The 18,439-nt window shown below is 35.5% G+C and overlaps 1 protein-coding gene across 4 annotated transcripts in view; it reads right to left on the minus strand.

Moving 5' to 3' along the window:
* The window catches only part of Trmt11 (tRNA methyltransferase 11), a 51,157-nt gene extending 32,764 nt beyond the window's left edge, over positions 1-18,393 (minus strand). For 2 of the 4 annotated variants that reach the window (XM_077801837.1, XM_026381213.2), the window contains exons 1-7: positions 18,288-18,368; positions 9,787-9,852; positions 8,150-8,223; positions 5,745-5,826; positions 5,567-5,659; positions 5,190-5,324; positions 4,288-4,444 (exon numbers count right to left, since the gene is read on the minus strand). In XM_077801837.1, coding sequence (XP_077657963.1) covers positions 4,288-4,444; positions 5,190-5,324; positions 5,567-5,659; positions 5,745-5,826; positions 8,150-8,223; positions 9,787-9,852; positions 18,288-18,359 — 679 coding nt within the window. In that variant the 5' untranslated portion in view covers positions 18,360-18,368. Of the gene's footprint in view, positions 1-4,287; positions 4,445-5,189; positions 5,325-5,566; positions 5,660-5,744; positions 5,827-7,649; positions 7,731-8,149; positions 8,224-9,786; positions 9,853-18,287 lie in introns of those variants that run through there. The other 2 variants (XM_026381237.2, XM_026381228.2) reach the window with 2 other exon arrangements.
* Positions 18,394-18,439: the final 46 nt, after the last annotated feature.

Genomic DNA, 18,439 nt, shown 5'->3' on the forward strand with positions numbered 1-18,439 from the left:
ACCTAACCAGTTGGCAAACCTTCAAGTTTGACAATATATTCAACTGGTGAGACTGTGGGAGAACAAGGACTCTCTTATGTTGTTGACAGGAATCCAGACTGTATAATGGAGAGGAATTTAGCAACATCTAACAAAACTACCTAGGCTTCCACTCTTCAACCCAGCAATCTTATGTCTAGGAATTTGTCCTAGCTCCATTAGCTCAACATTGCAAAGGTTATTCATTGAAAACATTAGTTTTAAACAAAACACTAAAAAATACCAGCATCCAAGAATAAGAAATTATCATAGTACATACATCTATGGAATACAACTATAAAAAAGAATGAAGACAATCTCCATGAACTGACACGAAGTAATTTCCAGGAAATACTGTTAGTGACGAAAGCAAAGTTAGAAACAACATATACAGTATGCTACCTTTTGTGGAAGAAAGCAGAATGAGAAAATGTCCATATATCAGATTAGCACTAGAAAAAGAAAAAACAGGAAGAATGAACTAGGAAACAATGAAGTTGGAACATGATGGCACATGCCTATGATCCCAGCTATTTACAAAGCTGAGGCAGGAGAATTTCAAGTGTGAGGTCAGCCTCAGAAACTTGGTGAGAACCTGCTCAAAAGAGAAATATTCTGGGAACTGATATATGTAGCTCAGTGGTTTAATCTCCTATACCAAATGTGGTACTAACGAAGTTGGTTACTAATGCGGGATTCAGGGAGCAGGATGGAAGGAATGGATATGAAAGAGATTTGACACTTTTCTGGGTACATTTTATTGTGTAGTTCTGACTTTAAGGAAGTAGAGAGTGGGGATAAAAATCTAAAACTGAAGGCAAACTAGAACAAATGAATGCAAGTGAATTTTAAATGAAGGAGAAAATTAAGCAAGCATAGTATATGAGTTTGTTGTTCAACAGACAGGGTGGAGAACTGAAAACATATCTTGAACTCCTTTAAGTAAGATTCCCTTACTTTCTTTTTCTTTCTTTCCTTTTTTTTTTAAGTGACATGAATGAAGCAATTTCAAAACTATTTTAATTACAGAAATGAGCAAAAGAGCAAATGTGTTGATCTTGATAAAAATAAAGGTTCTCAATGTGGAAGAAGGTACATATAAAAAAATGAAATGGGGTAGGCAAAAGAGAAATCCGTGAGGATCAACTGGAATATGATAGTATAAACACAAGTATAAATCACAATTTCTAACACATATCTGTGTGTAGGCGTACATATGTGCACACATATGGGGAAGTATATGTGTGTCTTTTTGCATATGCACTTAAATGCATAATATGTTTCCTAGTTTGTCCTCTGAATAGGTCTAGAACTCAGATCTTGGTCTCTAATACCATCTCCTCACTCAAAGAAACAAGTGTTCCTTAGAGAAATGACTTGATACTAAGATCAGAATGGCCATAATATAAGCCAAAAATTAATAAAGGGCTTCAAAGGAGGAGGAAAAAAATTAGAAACATATGAACATGTTACAAGCATTCAATGTGAAAAGGCTAGGCAAATATGGGACAATTTGAACAACAACAACAACAAAATAATTAAGGACTGCCATGTATTATAGACCACCAGAGGCAAACAAACAAACAAAAAAAGGTGTGGGGGACCTATTTGTTCACATTATTAATAGGTAAGTAAATAGAAAGAAAAGAAGAAAGGGTTGCTGCTTACAGCAGAATAATGAGAGTTGACTAGTGGCTATAGAAGGATTGGTGGAGCTGAAGGAGTGCTGGTTCATCCCTTTGCAACCATCAGAGCACAGACTGTTTTGACAAGAATCATATCAACAGACACCAAACCTGACAACCTTATAGATGTGAGAGGACATTTTCATAAGGAGAACAGTTACAGGGTCTTAATGTGTCTCCCAACAGATTGCTTATTAACTTCAAGGGGAAAAAAACATAATCATCATGCAGTGGAAAAAACAAACACCATACTGATCAAAATTAACATTTACTAATGAGAGACAGAAAGCCATCATGTATATACCCTGAGGAGGACACAAACCACTGATATAGTAATCCCACTGGAATATATAACCTGAATCTAATCATGAAGAAGCATCAATCAACTCAAAATGAGGAATGTTCTAGAGGAAAATAACCAAGGGAGGAGGAATACCATTCTTCAAAGGTGTGAATTTATAATAATACAAAAGGAAAGGCTTGGAGGATTGAGGACATAGCTCAATGTTAAAGCATTTGTCTAGCATGTACAAGGCCGTGGATCCATTCCCACACCACACACACACAAAAAAAAGTATAGTTATGTTCCAAATCAAAGAGATAAAAGAAATATTGATAATAAAATACAATACCTGATTCTAGACTGGAAAGGGAAAAAGGATGCCCTAAGAAACATTGTTAGATCAACTGACAAAAGTGGAAAATGAATGTTATTGTATTAATACTATATTTAATAATATCAAAAACAATGGTGGTTATGTAAGTAAATATATTCTTTATTCTTAAGAAATACAAACTTAAAGTATGTGGTAAGGAAGAATGTGTCATACGCAATTTTGAAATGATGCAGAAAAAATATTCTGTATATATACATAAATAGAACAAGTAATAAAGCAAAAGAGGTTGAATGTTAACAATGACTTAAGCTGGGTTAGAATATGTGAGGATTCTTTGTTCCACTCTTATTCTTGTGACCTTTCTAAATATATATATGTATATTGTAATGTTGAGGGTAGAATACAGGGAGACAATGGCAGACTAGAAGAGAATTCACTAGCAAATTAATTCAGCAACAACAAAAAACATTAAAAATCTTTTTGTTTATTTTGGTAGTGCGGACTAAACCCACAGGAGCTTTGCCACTAAGCTACATCCCCAGTCTTTTTTATTTTTATTCTGAGACAGAGTTTTGCTAGGCTGCCAAGACTGGCCTTGAACTTACAATCCCCCTGACTCAACCTCCTGAGTCACTGGGATTACAGGTATGCACCAGCACACCTAGTCAAAAATCTTCCCATCAGCTAGAATATCTTGACCAGATACTATTTCTAATACATATGGTCACACTCCTTAAGTTGGTATATAATAAGAACTGACTGGGAACCTAATGCACAAAGAGGCAAGTCTATGGTAGTGGTTCAGAGAATGAGTTCTAGAATCAGAGTGCTTTGAGTTTGAATCCTGTCAAACTTACACACTGTATAACCTTGGCCAAGTCATTTAATCTATCTGTGCCATAAATTCCTGAAAAAGACTTTTAAAGTGTCTCCATGTTTTTGTAAGAAGTAAAACATTAACATTAGAGTGCAGGGTATCATACATACCCGACACATATACTATTCAACAATGTTAACTTTGCATCATCACCACTCACATGGAAAACTGGCTATGTGGAAAGACTCCAACTACAAACTGAACCACAATGGGGTAAGCCAGACAAAATTAAATACGAGTACTCCCTGGGTATAGCCAACATCAATCAAAAACAATCTGAAGCAAGAAAAACCCTTCCGAGTCAGATGAAGTACACACTTAGTTTTAGGACCTCCACACAAAATTAATTAGAGGTACCCTAATCAAGTACAGGCAGAACCCAGGTCATCGGCATAGCAGCCAGTCTCTAGTCTGCTGATATTTAATCACTTTTATATTCACATTTATAAATTCTTCAAAACCAAATCAAAGACAAAATTCATTAACTATTTTTCTCCAACCAAATATATGGTTCTCACCAGGCACGGTGGCGCACACCTATAATCCCAGCAGCTTGGAAGGCTGAGGCAGGAGGATCATGAGTTCAAAGACAGCCTCAGCAAAAGCAAGACACTAAGCAACTCAGTGAGACCGAATCTCTAAATCAAATACAAAATAGGGCTGGGCACAAATCTCTGGTACCCAAAACAAAAAAAACAAATATATGGTTCTCTTTTAGAACATGAACTTTTTTTTTTATTGTGTCATTCAAGTCTTTTTCCTCCAAGAGCTTTCCTGTTTTTAAAGGAAAAAAAGAAAAAGACTGTCTTTGTACAACATAAGGTAGTACAAATTTTCTGCTGTAAAAAAATTAGATAATGCTCCCCTCTAGTGGCTTACTTGGAATAAAGCCCATAAAATTCTATCAGCACCATCTTTGAAGTAGCAAAGGTATTAAATACTATTACAAATATAAAGTTGTCTTTTAGCTACTACTCAATGAAAAAGTATTATTCTGTCCATTTAATCGCTCATCAAAAACACTACTATGACCTTTACTACTACAAACAAGCAGTATCTCTACATTAGCTTAACAGTTAAATAAAAATACCTGTTCCAACAAATGGATCAAAGACAATATCATTTTCTTTCACTTTTCCATGGTTTGCCATGATGAATGATAAACCAGCATCCATGCTTGTATTTCCAATGAAGTGTCTCTTTTTGACACTATATGACTCAATTAGCTCTCTCTGTCCATCTGCAATCTAAATCAGAGATATTTTTCAAACTAGTAAAACTATAGAGAAGAGATTTAAGATTTAAGATAATCACAAAAAAAACACAGCATCCTGTTGATGAGAACTTCCCACTTAACTACTGCTCTAAATTCATTCTTTTAAAATAATGTTTTTGAGGTAGTTCTGGACAAATATCTTTCCCTTTACTATGTCTTTTCAAACTAAATATGAATTGAATTTGAACATAATTATTCCAAGAATTGGTGCTGATAAGCTTTCCCGATTTCTTTTTCTCCTAAATAACAATAATCTATATAACATGAGTCTCAGCTTCCACTTACCCATGTACAGCCCCAGGGAAGTGAGCTGAAGTGTTCTAAGTAATCCATTTCTCTTAAGAATTAAGGCCTGGATTTAAGAGTTCCATAAATGAGATCCACAACTATTACAGTACTCTGCCTTCCTTCTATATTAGTAAAAAAGCAGTTTTTCAAATTTTCTGGTAAATTTTGTTTCAATGTCACTAGGTACACCACTGTCATCCTAGGTCACATATCTAATAAGCCTCTTGAACCTCAGAAATCTCTGGAGAAATGCATTGCATTTTTTGTATAAAGGCATTACCTTTTTTTTTATTTTTGGTGGAGCTGGAGATCAAATTCAAGTCCTTATGCATGCTAAACAAGTCACTCTGCCACTGACCTATAACCCCAACCCATATTCAGCTTTTAAAAGAAACAAAATAAGATAGGCAGAAAGAATACTTGCTTACCCATCTACCAAAATAAATATTATATGGATTCTCAGGGATGCAATTAGGGTCCAAACCATAATCCTCCAAAATAGAGAATATATGTTGTGGTTTCTTTAAGTTCACTTTTCCTTCAAAGGGCAGAAATTCAAGTGCCTAAAAAATATAAGCAACTGTAATGTTCTATAAAATTTTCCAAGGGAAAATAGTACTTAACTAATAATATCTACCATGTAAGTCTGATGTCAGCAATTAAATAAGATAAAATGTGAAAATCCTTAGCAAAATTGTGGTACAAAACAAACAAATAAAACACTTGACATTAGCTGTTCCTATATATCAACAATGACTAGATTAGATTAATACTCTAGGGGTTTTATTTTGCTAAATTCACTTACATCTATTCGTTTGACTTTTTCTTCTTGTGTCAATGTTTTATTGAATGTGTGAATCTTTATTTTATACGTAGAGTCTGAATGCAGAAATGGAACCTAAAATAAGCAGATAATTTTTTAAGACATTAGTAATACAAAATGTATATATATGCTTATATAAAAATCACATTTCACTACTCACCATCTTCTCCACAGGGTAATTTTTAAGAGAATTATACAGCTCCTCAGGAGATCTTCCATGACCCCATAGTTCAAATATAGACCTAGGGAATAAATGATTGGTACTAACCTCAGTAAAGAATTTAGTTCACACAGTAATATTTAAGTTATTTTACTAGTTCTTTACACTCACTCTTTAACAATTATTGTCTGTGTGTTCTAAGCTACAAACAACAAATACATGTTGTGGAAACAAATATAGCATAAGTCCAAATCACACAAAAAAATTGAACCTAATAGAGTTGGGTGGAAGTTTAATATAATTTAGGATTTGTCCAAGTTTTCATCTTTTTATATGCTAGGATTGAACCCAGGGCTTTGCACATGTTAGCATTGACTCTACCAACTGAACTACATCCCTGGCACCCCATCATTTTATTTTTATGCTAGATCAAATGATGAAGTAAAATCATTTAAGATATTTTGGTCAAATGGATGAGAAGTTGCAGAAAATCCAAGTTTTCCCAATGTCTTCTCCATAAAACAAAAAGGACTATATACAAATGTTGCTATTAGCATTTGGCTATGATTTGGTAATATCTATTAACAAAGCTACTCAAAATGTTAAGATTTAACAATGTAGGTTTGCTACAGTTTTTATCTTATTTTGTGTGATCAATATAGTCTAAGCTAAAAATAAATAATTAAAACCCATTTTCAATCACTTTTCTACTACAGAAAATTCTGAATTTAAGTTAGTTTTTTGGGGTTTTTGGTACCGGGGATTGAACTCAGGGGCACTCAACAATGAACCACACCCTCAGTCCTGTTTTGTATTTTATTTAAAGACAAGGTCTCAAGGAATTGCTTAGTGCCTTGCTTTTGCTGAGGCTGACTTTGAACTCCCAATCCTCCTAAGAACCACTGGGATTACAGGCATGCACCACTGCACCTGGCTTAAGTTACTTTTGAATTTATGCTTATAAGTCTATTTTCATTCTGCTATGAGATTGTAAATACTATCCTTTAAAAATGAATTCCTCCTTTTCATTCTATTGAATTTATACAGAAAAAAACTCTATTCTTACTACTCTTACTTAATAATCTCTTTAATATTTACTTCATCATGCAAATTGTAGAAGAAGTAAACTGAAAAAGTATTAAGTAATATTATTTAATATTACAATTATTAATTTTACCAATCATCAAATATAAGCATCAGATGATATAAGTTTTAAAAGAAGTGCACAAATTCTTAGTACTCAGGTATTTGTTTTAAATTGAATAAGCCTCATATTTGGAATTCAAACACTTCAGCCAAAAATTTTGAAATCAGGTAAAATAATAAGTCATTCAAAGAGTAGTTTTTAGTTATGTTCTCATTTTTGAGTCATTTTTATTTAATAAACAAGACTCACTAACAAATTTCAGCTTAAGGGATTAGACTTTTAGGGCTGCAGGTAGTTCTCAACAGGAGGAAGTTCACTAAATAAGGGGTTATAGCCAATTCAATGACAACAGAAATTACATATCACACTATGAAGCATTGCTAACGATGTTAATAAAATGATATATGAATAATCTTAATTGCATTGCATTAATAAACATAATTTCTAAGAGAAAGGTTTTCAACAACCTGTCAAAATATTCAAGGAAAAAAACAACTGAGAAAAACTAAAAAGTGTCAATAAAAAAATACTTTTAAAGAAAAAATGCAAGAAAAGGAAAGAGTAGATGTCAATGATAAAATCTAGAAACTCAGGATAATTTATTAATTTATACCAATATACTTCATTAATTTATATCAATATATGATCATTAAACTGCTTTTTCTTTAACAAAGAAAACAGTAAAACATGTTTCAGGGCAGTCCCCACATTTTGTTACATTACACTTTACCAGTCTGCTCAATCCAACTAAAAATCACCTGTATGAAAAGCATTTTTTGGCCAGGAGTGTTGGTGCATGCCTATAATCCCAGCTATTCGGAGAGGCTGAGGCAGGAGGATCAAGGATGTAGATGTAGCTGAGTGATAGAGACCTCTGGGTTCAATCTCCAAATACAGGGGAGAAAAAAAAAAAAAAAAAACACTTTCTGAAATTTTAATACTCTGGTTATACTTAAATGTGGCATCTATCCTACATAAGAATGTAGCATTTATACCCCATACTATACTCCCAGTTAATACAGCACTTTAAAGAAAAATGGTTCTAAGCAAGAGTTTCTACATTTCTCCATTGAGAATCTTCCAACTTTTAATTTCAGCAGGTAATTCTTTTCCCACACCGCCACCCAGTGGTAAATGCATGTTAACTACAAGATAAACCAAGCTCCTGCCACAACCAGTCCTACTTTCTACCAAAATAGAAGAGGGCAGTTAAGTATGGGGTACACTCATGCAGGATAACATGGTAAGTTTTTCTTACTTGGCACACACTGTCCGTTTCATTAAGTTTCTTGCAATATCTTCAGAGGGAAGACTAAGAATCCAAAATGGTGACTGAAATAAATAATAATACGCAAGTTATTTCTAAGTAGCTACCAACACCTGGTTCGCTTTTATTCAAGAAGTCAACAGGAGAAATTTCTATTTGCTGCTTTCACTTAAGAATACCTGATCTGACTCTATAGAAAAATGATCCAATGAATGAAAATATCAAATTAAATTTAAAATTATTTAACTTTAAGATTAATTTTGTATTTGCCTTAATGTAGTTTAACTAAAAGAAACGATGCACATTATACTACAGAATACAGTCTTGGAAACTTTTATCTTTGCTTATCATTTCTTATAGTACAGCTATTTTATTTTTAACTTATAAGTAATGTATTTCTTAATACTAAATGATCTCTTTTTCTAAGTAGCTATGGTTATCTGAGAGGTAGATGAGGGCCCTGTGAAACAACTATGATAGATAATCATGGGGAACATTATTATTACCATTAAGTTGTACTGTTTTATTATATTGTCTAGGAGGAAAAAAAAAAAGGTCCAAGTCAATCAGGAGTTTCTCAATCCCCTATCTCAATACCCAAGATTACAGGAAATATCTTCTCAAACAGTCCCTTGCCAGAATACTGCCAAACACAGCAGTGTCCTGACCTCACTCATCACTCTCCTTTCACTTTGCCTCAATAACTGAAAGTAAATAAGGAATATAACTCCAATACCATGGAACTTTTAATTTAAGTTCTCTCATCTTTTGCAAGAAATCCTCCCTGACATTAGCAGTCTATCTTCTTCCAAATAGAAAAACAGATCATTAGTATTAATTCTATTTAAAAAATTTTTAAAGCAATCTAAATTAAATTAAATGGTTATATAAATTATAGTATAGTGCAATTACATTGGTGATAAAGGCTAAGAACAACACATACCTATATTAATATTGTCAAATAAAAAAGACAGGTTATAGAAGTTCATGGTAAGTAATATTACAACTGAGGAGGATAAAGGATATGAAAAAGACTGGAAGGTCATATCCCCAATTATAAGTCATGACAAGGTGAAAGAACTGTAAATCATTTTTCTTTTCTTTTTTTGTTTTTCCAAACCTCTTTAAAACACTGATAAACTATAAATACAAAATAAAAGCTTATAAATTCACAATCGTATACAGTATAAAATTTCAAATTTTAAAATTATGCCCAATATAAACCTACAGTTCATTTAAATTGTAATTCTGAATACATTTAATCAACAGAATATAGTCCTTTCTTAAATGAAAGAACAGATATACATTATGGTGCAAGTGTTGAATTAAAATTAAATTTGGGACTGGGAATGTAGTTCGGTGGTAGATGACTTGCCTAACAAGTATGATACGCTGGGTTCAATCCCCAGCACCAAAAAATGAAAATAAAAAATAAAAATTTAAAACTGTAAGTACATCTGTTACTTTCCAAAGCCATAATCTTCCCCTAAATATCCTTTTTATTTCATTTTCTCCAGGAACAGATACAAATAACCACACAAATATAAATTTAAGCTCTGTAGTTCTCTTCAAACCCAAGATTCTATTTATATATACATTACATATGGTCTAATGAAAATTCACCTTACCTTCCCATAAGTTTCTTGACTGCTGATGAACTGACCTCCAAAAAGTGAAAGCAAAGATTTTATTTCCTGCATTGAAAATATTATAGAGAGAATATATTTCAAACAGGAAACTCAAAGTCTTCTAAGAGAAACAAACCTAATATGATTAAAAAAGAAAAAGAACGGAGTGATATCTACCCAAGGCATTTAAGTTTCAATATCAGACAATTCCAACTCAGGGTTCTGAAATTTTATAGTCACAACCATGGTTAAGTAATTTCAGAGAATTTTAGACAACAGAATTGCCAAGTATGATCAGAGAATGTCCTGATTTTAAAAGGGGGCGGGGAAGCAAAAATAAATTACAGACACTATAGATTGGCAAATTTAACAATACCTCATAAAAATAAAATGAATAATTAAAAACATGATTTGAGGATATTTGGAAAATAACTACAGAGAATCAACATGGATTCATTAAGCACATTAAATTAACCTCTTCTACCTGGATTAAACTATAGCACTAGAAAGAGAACTAACATAATAGGCATGTTAAAGCATCATGCGTACAAAGTTGAAATCACTTCCAATAGTTTGTGTATTCTGTGAGGCACACACTTTGTATTGATAAACGACGAGTATACAAATTTTATGACCTGTACCACTAACAACTACTATCTACAAATTCTACCTACTGAAAGCAGGTAAAATCTTGTATAGGTCCTATGGAGCAGGTAACCTAAAGAAGGAGAAATGTCCCCACTACTGGTTGCTGACAATTCCCTTTCCTCCCAACCAGAAGAAAAAACCTTTAACACCAAGCCTTCAGTGAGTGTCAGCCATCACCAGGGAATGCATACCCACATCACCAAGTTCCTCATTCCAAGATCCAAAGGAATGGGAGGTTTAAGCAACTAATGCCATTTGTATTTTTCTTTTGTCTCTGCATCAAATAATTTCTTATATTAGAAGGAGGTGAATTCAGTACAAAAATATGGATAGAGCACAACCTAAAACAAACTACCAGTAAATCAGTAAAGGAAACCCAAAGGTTATTTAGCAACATGAGTAACACAAATTGGAATAGTAGACATTATGAGACTCAGGACTAAGACAGACTACAATCTAATTTCAGATCTTCCACATACTAGCTATGTGGTTTTATACATGAAATTAAACTTCTTTTACATCCAGTTCCCTTGGGTGTAAAATAGGAATCAGAGTTATCTCATGAAGTTAGAAGATCTATATAGAGAGAAGCACAGACTCTTAGGGTATATTAAGGGAATCTAGATAATGATGACCTCAACACTATTACTGAAATTCAGCAGCTCAGGAAGTTAAGCAAGTCTAACAGAATTATAACAATCAGAAGGAAAAAAATGAACTTATAGATTAGGTTACTTGGTCTTACATGATTGTTGTTCCTTCTGTATTAAAGTATTTTGGGAATCAGCTTTACAATTAAAACATCTAAATACAACCAAGTCAAAATTTGCTGCTCCTAGAATCATTGCTAAAAAACAGTGATAGGCTAAAATATAAAGGTCTTAAGAGTTGGAAACAAAATGGATGCAGTGGCACACACCTGTAATCCCACTAACTTGAAGCTGAGACAGGAGGATCACAAATTCAAGGCTAGTCTCAGCAACTTAACAAGGTCATGAGCAACTTAGTGAGATACTGTCTCAGAATAAAAAACTTTAAAAAAGGGATGGGGATGTGGCTCAGTGGTAAATTGACTCTGGATTCAATTCCCAGTACCAAAAAAAGAGAGATAGAACGAGAGATGCAAAAAAGAAAGTGAAGAATTATCAGAAGTTTTATAGCATAGCATTAGCTCTAATACCTAAAACTTAAATAACCACTTAAAACTGACGGTAAATGTGATAAGTCATTTACCCTCAGTTTTAAGTGGTTATTTAAGTTTCAAATTTATAAGCACATTGTTTATAAATTTGGCATGATCAAGACAGGTGAGATACACATGATTAGCTTCAGGTACGATTCTTTCTTCTGAAGGGACATCTAATGGATTTTGTTTACATGCTCCTGATATTGTAGCATGACACATCAGTTTTATGCTTCCTTCTTCTGCCATTGCAAATATGATTCTAATACAATATTTACAATCTATGTCCTATGAACTGTGGACAGAGCCATCTGTGTTGTGGTATTTTTTAATTCTCAGGCCTATACCTTTTCAGAATCCTTAATTTTATGGAACTAAGTTCTTTTATTTATACCTTCTGTCTCATTGTTTCCAAATATAACTCTCATTGTATTTTTTTTCTGTATTATTTTCCTTTGGATGAGAATATAGATAAGGATAAGGTCTCATCTCAAATCCTGTTTTTTCCTTAATGGTATGATACCAGCATGCCAGATACTGGCAACCTGATGGTCTGTGTTTGTTTTTCACTCAAATCTTGAAGTTCTGTTTCTCTCTCTCTCTTTTTTTTTTTTTTTTTTTTTTTGGTACTGGGGATTGAATCCAGAGTCAATTTACCACTAAGCCACATCCCCATCCCTTTTTCCACTCAAACCAGATCATTTATTTAAGTTGCTTACTTTTTCATCCATTTAGGTTTGTTTCAGAACCAGCAATAAAATCCAAGTCGCTTGAACTTAACTTTTAGTATAAGGCAGCAAAAAAATTAAAATTGGCCCTAACTCTATATGAGAGGTAAAACTGGACTACACTTAGATTCCTAATCTCTCATTTTAATTCATAAAGGCAGCTACTTCTTGTAGCTTCTTGTTTAGCAATTCTAATGAAGTAGATAGGTCCACAAGTGTAGAATGAGGTCCACAAGTGTAGAATGTCCCTTTATTACCTTCCCTAGAAGGTACCTTATTTCATTTAATTCAACATTATAGAGCAAATTTTATGTGCAAGGCACTAGGTAAGATAAATATCTATTTATCCTAAAGGAGTTTAGGGTTTAATGGAATTAATGAAACATTTAACCCCACAATTGAAGTGTGAAGTGTTCTTAAAGAAAGTAAAAGCAAGGCCGTGTGTGGTGGTGCGCACCTATAATCTCAGCGGCTCAGGAAGCTGATACAGGAGCATCAACAGTTCAAAGCCAGCCTCAGCAAAAGCAAGGCTAAATCAATGGCAGAGGACAACCTCTTCCAGGAAAGGTAAACTAGATAATTCAGATTAAGTCTCTTGATATGAAAAACTGAAAAAGCTGAATATCTACTGAAAGCCCAGAGAGCGAACCAGAATCACCAAACCAAGACTGAAGAGAAATTTCAAGAAAGAACAAAGACAGGGATTTCAAGGAAGAACCACTTTTCCCTAAAACATTTACCAACTTCAAAAACAACTGTCAAGGCAAAAATCCCTCTGATAGCCTAATGGAGCTAGAAGGACAAAAGGAGTACAGGGCTGCCCATGGGGAAGATAGGAGATTTGACAAACAAACCACCCGATTTTTACTAGGATCCCATACTCTAGGAGCGTGAATGAAGCAGAATATAAACAGAGCTTAATATCTATTACGGTTTAGATATGGTCATCCTCCTACCTAAAAGTTCATGTGAGACAATGCAAGAATGTTCAGAGATGAAATTAGATTATGAAAGTTGTAACCTAATTAGTGGATTAATCCACTGACATGGATTAACTAGGCAGTAACTGTAGGCAGGTAGGGTGTGGATAGGGAATAAGTCACTGGGGGCCGTGACTTTGGGGTTTATATTTTTTCCCTGGTAAACAGAGCTCTCTCTGCTTATTGGTTCTCATGCCCTGAGCTGTTTTCCTCTCCCATGCCTTTCTGCCTTTGTGTTCTGCCTCAGTAGGGGTCCAGCTACGCAGTAGGTCATCTGTGGATTGAGACTTCTGAAACAATGAGCCAAAATAAACTTTTCCTCCCCTAAGTTGTTCCTGTCAGTATTTTGGTCACAGTGACACAAAGCTCACTAAAACAATATCTGAAAATTAGTTAAAGTGACTCTGGACTCCTAATGCTTTTTTCTATGTGTTCCATCCTTTTTTAAGAGAATGTACTTTGGACTGGGTTGTGGCTCAGTGGTAGAGCACTTACCTAGCATATGGGAGGCCCTGGGTTCGATCCTCAGCACCACATAAAAATAAATAAATTAAAATAAAGGTATTGTATCCATCTACAACTAAAAAATATTTTAAAAAGAAAGAGAGAGACTGTATTATCATCCTAGTTTTCAAAGTATTTCTTTGAATAAATTTTCAAAGATAGCATCCGGCACATATTTAAAAAATAATCTAGCACATATATCTGAAGAAGAAACAGAAACTTTATAAACAATAGAAACAGACCCACAGTGCCCCTTTATGAGTCACATACTTTAGCTACTCGGCATTCTATATTGAAGGGGATAAAGAAGAGTCATCCCCTGGCAGAGGATGTTGTAGATGTTAAAAATAATCAAGTAAAAAATATAAACCTAAAATAAGTAAATATGCAGGTAAATCTAAATGAGTACTGATTATATAAAATCCAGAGATTAAATTATAGGAGAGGAAAGACCCAAACCAGACAAAAGGAACACAGAGAGCAAAAACCAAAGCAGGAAAATGGAGGATATCCTTCAGGGAATGACAGGGAGTCAGTTTGGGTGGGATTAAGGACTGGGAACAATGTGAAAAAGCCAACAAGAAAGCTAGGCGTGCCAGACCATTGGAATTTTAACCTTAAGAAAAAGGGGGCATAAAACAGAACTGAGCTTATGAAACATTAAACTGGCACCAGGGTAAGACAGTAACTAATAAGAAAATAAAGGGAAGAAACAAGTAAATTCAGCAAGTACTAGGGATGCTATTCTTAACACCACAGCCTAACCCCTCCATTCCCACCACACTGCCTTACTTTAGGTACTTATTCTAGTTCCTCTCTAGTATCCTCTAAATGGTATTTTTGTCTGGTATTACAGAATTATCTCTAATAAAACAAAAATGATCTTGTCATATCCTCTCAAAAAGAAAAAAAAAGTCAATGTCCCCCTCAATCTAAAATAAAAATTCAAACACCCTGGAATAGTTTCAAACACTCCAAAATCTGGATGCTACCCCACCTCTCTAGCTTCAATGCCCCCTACCTTCATCCTCTCTCCAATAACCAACTACATTTCTATACCTTGCATGTGCTTCTCTTTTTCAGGGAAATGGGCTTTCCAATCCTCTTCACTAACACAGTATCTCCTTTATAATTTAAGACTTTCCTTTTAAATATAAATGTGCATTTTCAAGTTTCCTAAAGGAATTCAGTATTTCCTAATACTGAATCAGTGCTACAATCTTCCTGCATAATTCCCAAGGACAATAAGTTGAACACTAATTGAGAAAATCAAAGAATCTTGGCACAATTGAAAACACACAATCTTACCAGGCATGGTGGCACACACCTGTTATCCTAGCTACTTGGGAAGCTGAGGCAGAAGTATCAAGTTCCAGGCCAGCCTCAGCAACTTAAGAAGACCCTGTCTCAAAAACAACAGCAAAAGGGTTGGAGATTTAGTTCAGGTAGAAAACTTCTGGGTTCAATCCCCAGGACCAGAAAAGAAAATGATAGAAAACAAAAATATACCATCTACACCTTCAGTGGCTTGCTGATTTTTCAGCCTTGCTCCAACACCTGTGGTCTTCTCTACTAAACTTTGTCCTTGTTACCTCCCTCCTCAAAGACTATTTACAATTTCGCTATTTTTCATTTTTCCCATTCAACTGCTGATGCCTTATGTCTGAGAAAATAACTCAGATTTATTCACTTCCTAGAAAACAGATCTCCAGGCAATTTCCACCCCAACTCTCCTTTGCTCAATCTCCCTTTCTACTGAAAGGTGAATTTTTCTCCCACTATGTCCTTATATCCATCCTCCCCTTCCCTTCAGCCTATAATCATGCTCAAACTCAATCTCTCTTTAAAGGGAGTCTTCCTTTGACCAGAGTCAACCAATCTCTTAACTTTCCTTTCTTACGCTCTACTTAAGAGCAGTCCAGCCTATTTTCCTTTCCTTATTTTCCAGTGATTTCTAAATCAAGCAATTGGCTTTTCCCACTAAAAATCTAAACAGCTTTAGAATATTCACCTCTAACCTTCTGAGAGTGTAACTGAACATTTTTCATTACTTTCTAATCAAAAAACACATTCATTGACACTATTAATTTATCCCTGCTTTCTAAAACTTTACCCTCTGGATGTCTGTGGTCTCACACCCTTCTTTTCTGACATTTGCAATACATCTCAATAGCAATGGGTCCAAGAATCTGTACTTGGCTCACCACTCTTTTGACCCTATGCTTGTAGTAATTTTATCCTCTCTTCTAGTTTGCATATGCAGAAGACTCTCAAATATTTATCATCAGTCTGGAGATCCCTATTATGCTCTATGCATACTCATATCCACTACCTACTGACCAACCTACTGTATACTAGTGAAGCAAATTCAGTGTAACTGAAACTTAAATCTTACCATCTGCCTGTGTACTTACTTTAAATGGAGACATGCCTACATCCATCCCAGGAGTCATCCTCAACTTGCCCTTCTCCCCCTAACAATCTAGCTCTGATGATCTTATCACCTAAATGCTTTACCAGTCTATCCCATCTTCTTAACACTCTTACTAGGTCAGGCCTTCTTTTTTTAAAAAATTTTACTTATTTTATTCATTTTAGTTATTGATGGACCTTTATTTTTTTATCTATATGTGGTGCTGAGAATTGAACCCAGTGCCTCACACATTCGAGGCAAACATTCTACCACTGAGCCACAACCCCAGCCCCAGGCCTTCTTAATTTACAAGACTACTCCAACTAACTCTTAACTAATCTCTGATTCCCTTATTTCCCTCAAATCCATCCTCCATTTTGCTGTCAAAGTTATTTTTTAAAAAACTAATTCTGCCCTTCAATAAACTATTCTTCCAACCCCCAACATATTCAAGGCTTTGTATTTTCTGATCCCTCTCTACCTCTTCTGGTCACTTATCACTCTCTGCCAAATATTTGGTGATCTAGTAGTAGCTAACAGTTTGTAATACTAATGTATTTATTTCTTTCCCTGGTCCAGCTAACTACTAGTAGCCCTATAGTTCAAGTGTTATTCCCACAGACGTCCTCTTAAAAGCCAAGATCTCCCCGACCCCTGTCCCTCAGGTAGATGAGATTCCCCTTCTATATTCTCTCATATTTCCCTGTGCATCCCTCTCACTGCACCTGCTAACCTAATTCTATGCTTATGTGTCTGCTCAGCCCTTAGCCTAAAAAATAAGCCCCTTGAGAGCAGAGGCTGTTATCAAGATATTAGGTAGGAAGTAGCTAGCAATGAACAGTGAAATTGCATGGAGAGGTCATAAAGTGTTCTTTTTACTTTAGGGTCCTTCTTTAAACTATCTTAAGAAATCAAATGGTGACAGTTAATCTGTAGAAAATAAACAAAAGCAAGAGAACTATTTGTAAAACATGTCAAGAGAAAAGGATTAATAGGACCCTTGACAGGGTTCACGGAGGTTGATGTGAAGTTAGGCATTATGGCTACAAGCGTCCAATTGTCTGGGAAGGAAGATTCCTTTAGCAATGCAAGTGCACTAAGGCAACTTCTGACCAGCTATTGACCCCAGTGCCCACATTAACAAAGAACTGACTTATAGATTGAAGGCCCCCTAAATATGACAGCCACATGACAATTCTGGTGAGGACCAACTAAGGTTAAAAACTCCACCACCGAAGTGGAAGGAATTGAACATCTGATTGGAGAAGGTTGCTGAAGAAGGACCCCACTTTTCAAGTTAACCACAAACAGCAAAAAATTTAGGGAGAGCATTGTCTCTGTCATTCTCTGCTCAGAGTCGGACCACTGGCTCTCTTGAGAGGGTTCTTTACCTGAACCTCATTTTACTTTTACTTTACTTTGACCTCACTTTCACTTATAATAATAAGTTCTCCTGCATGACTTTTGGTGTCTGGTTTTAAATTTTCTTTCTTCCAAACACAAGGACGGAGGTTTGGAGTTTCAGCTCTCTGCTTTCCTGTGGCAATGATATCCTCAGTGTCCAGCATATTGGATTGCAGCCATTCCAAAAAGGTTTCTTGAATACATTTAAAAAAAAAAAATCTCCCCAACTTCTCCATCAACTAACAGCAACTACCATGCTTGAACCTCATATTCTGTACGTAAAACACACACCGAGCACTCCTCTTGGATATCTCTATCCTCCGCTACTCAAATAAGCTCCCGGAGGAAGAGGCCCCATCATTTTCGCCTGCCTAATTCTGGTACCTGGAGCACGTGCAGAATGAATGAAAAGGCTCAGCAACACTGAGAGGACTTCTCTCTCACATACCCTCCTCCAAGGACTAACAGAACTTCTTTCACCCTTCGCAAAGCTCAGCCCAGCCCAGGGACCCAAGGATTGGGGACCAAGCAGTCCCCTGAATCGGTGCGTGCGTTGAAGGTGCGGGGAGCCTCCACCCACAACCAGACCCCACCGCTCAGTCCTCTCCAGTCGGGAATTGGGAAGGGCGCTGCGGGCTCACCGGGAGGCGGAATTCCAGGTGCTCCTGAGCCATAAGCAGCAGATACCTGTTCAGAGTGCACCGCAGCGCCATAGCGGCTGCTCTCCATGCGCCTGCGCGGCCCGCTTGGCCCCGCCCCCTACCCCTCAAAGAGCGTTTCCCCTAGGCGGAGC

This window comes from Urocitellus parryii, chromosome 8 (genome assembly GCF_045843805.1).
Source record: "Urocitellus parryii isolate mUroPar1 chromosome 8, mUroPar1.hap1, whole genome shotgun sequence".
In the NCBI taxonomy this organism is placed as follows: Eukaryota; Metazoa; Chordata; class Mammalia; order Rodentia; family Sciuridae; genus Urocitellus; species Urocitellus parryii.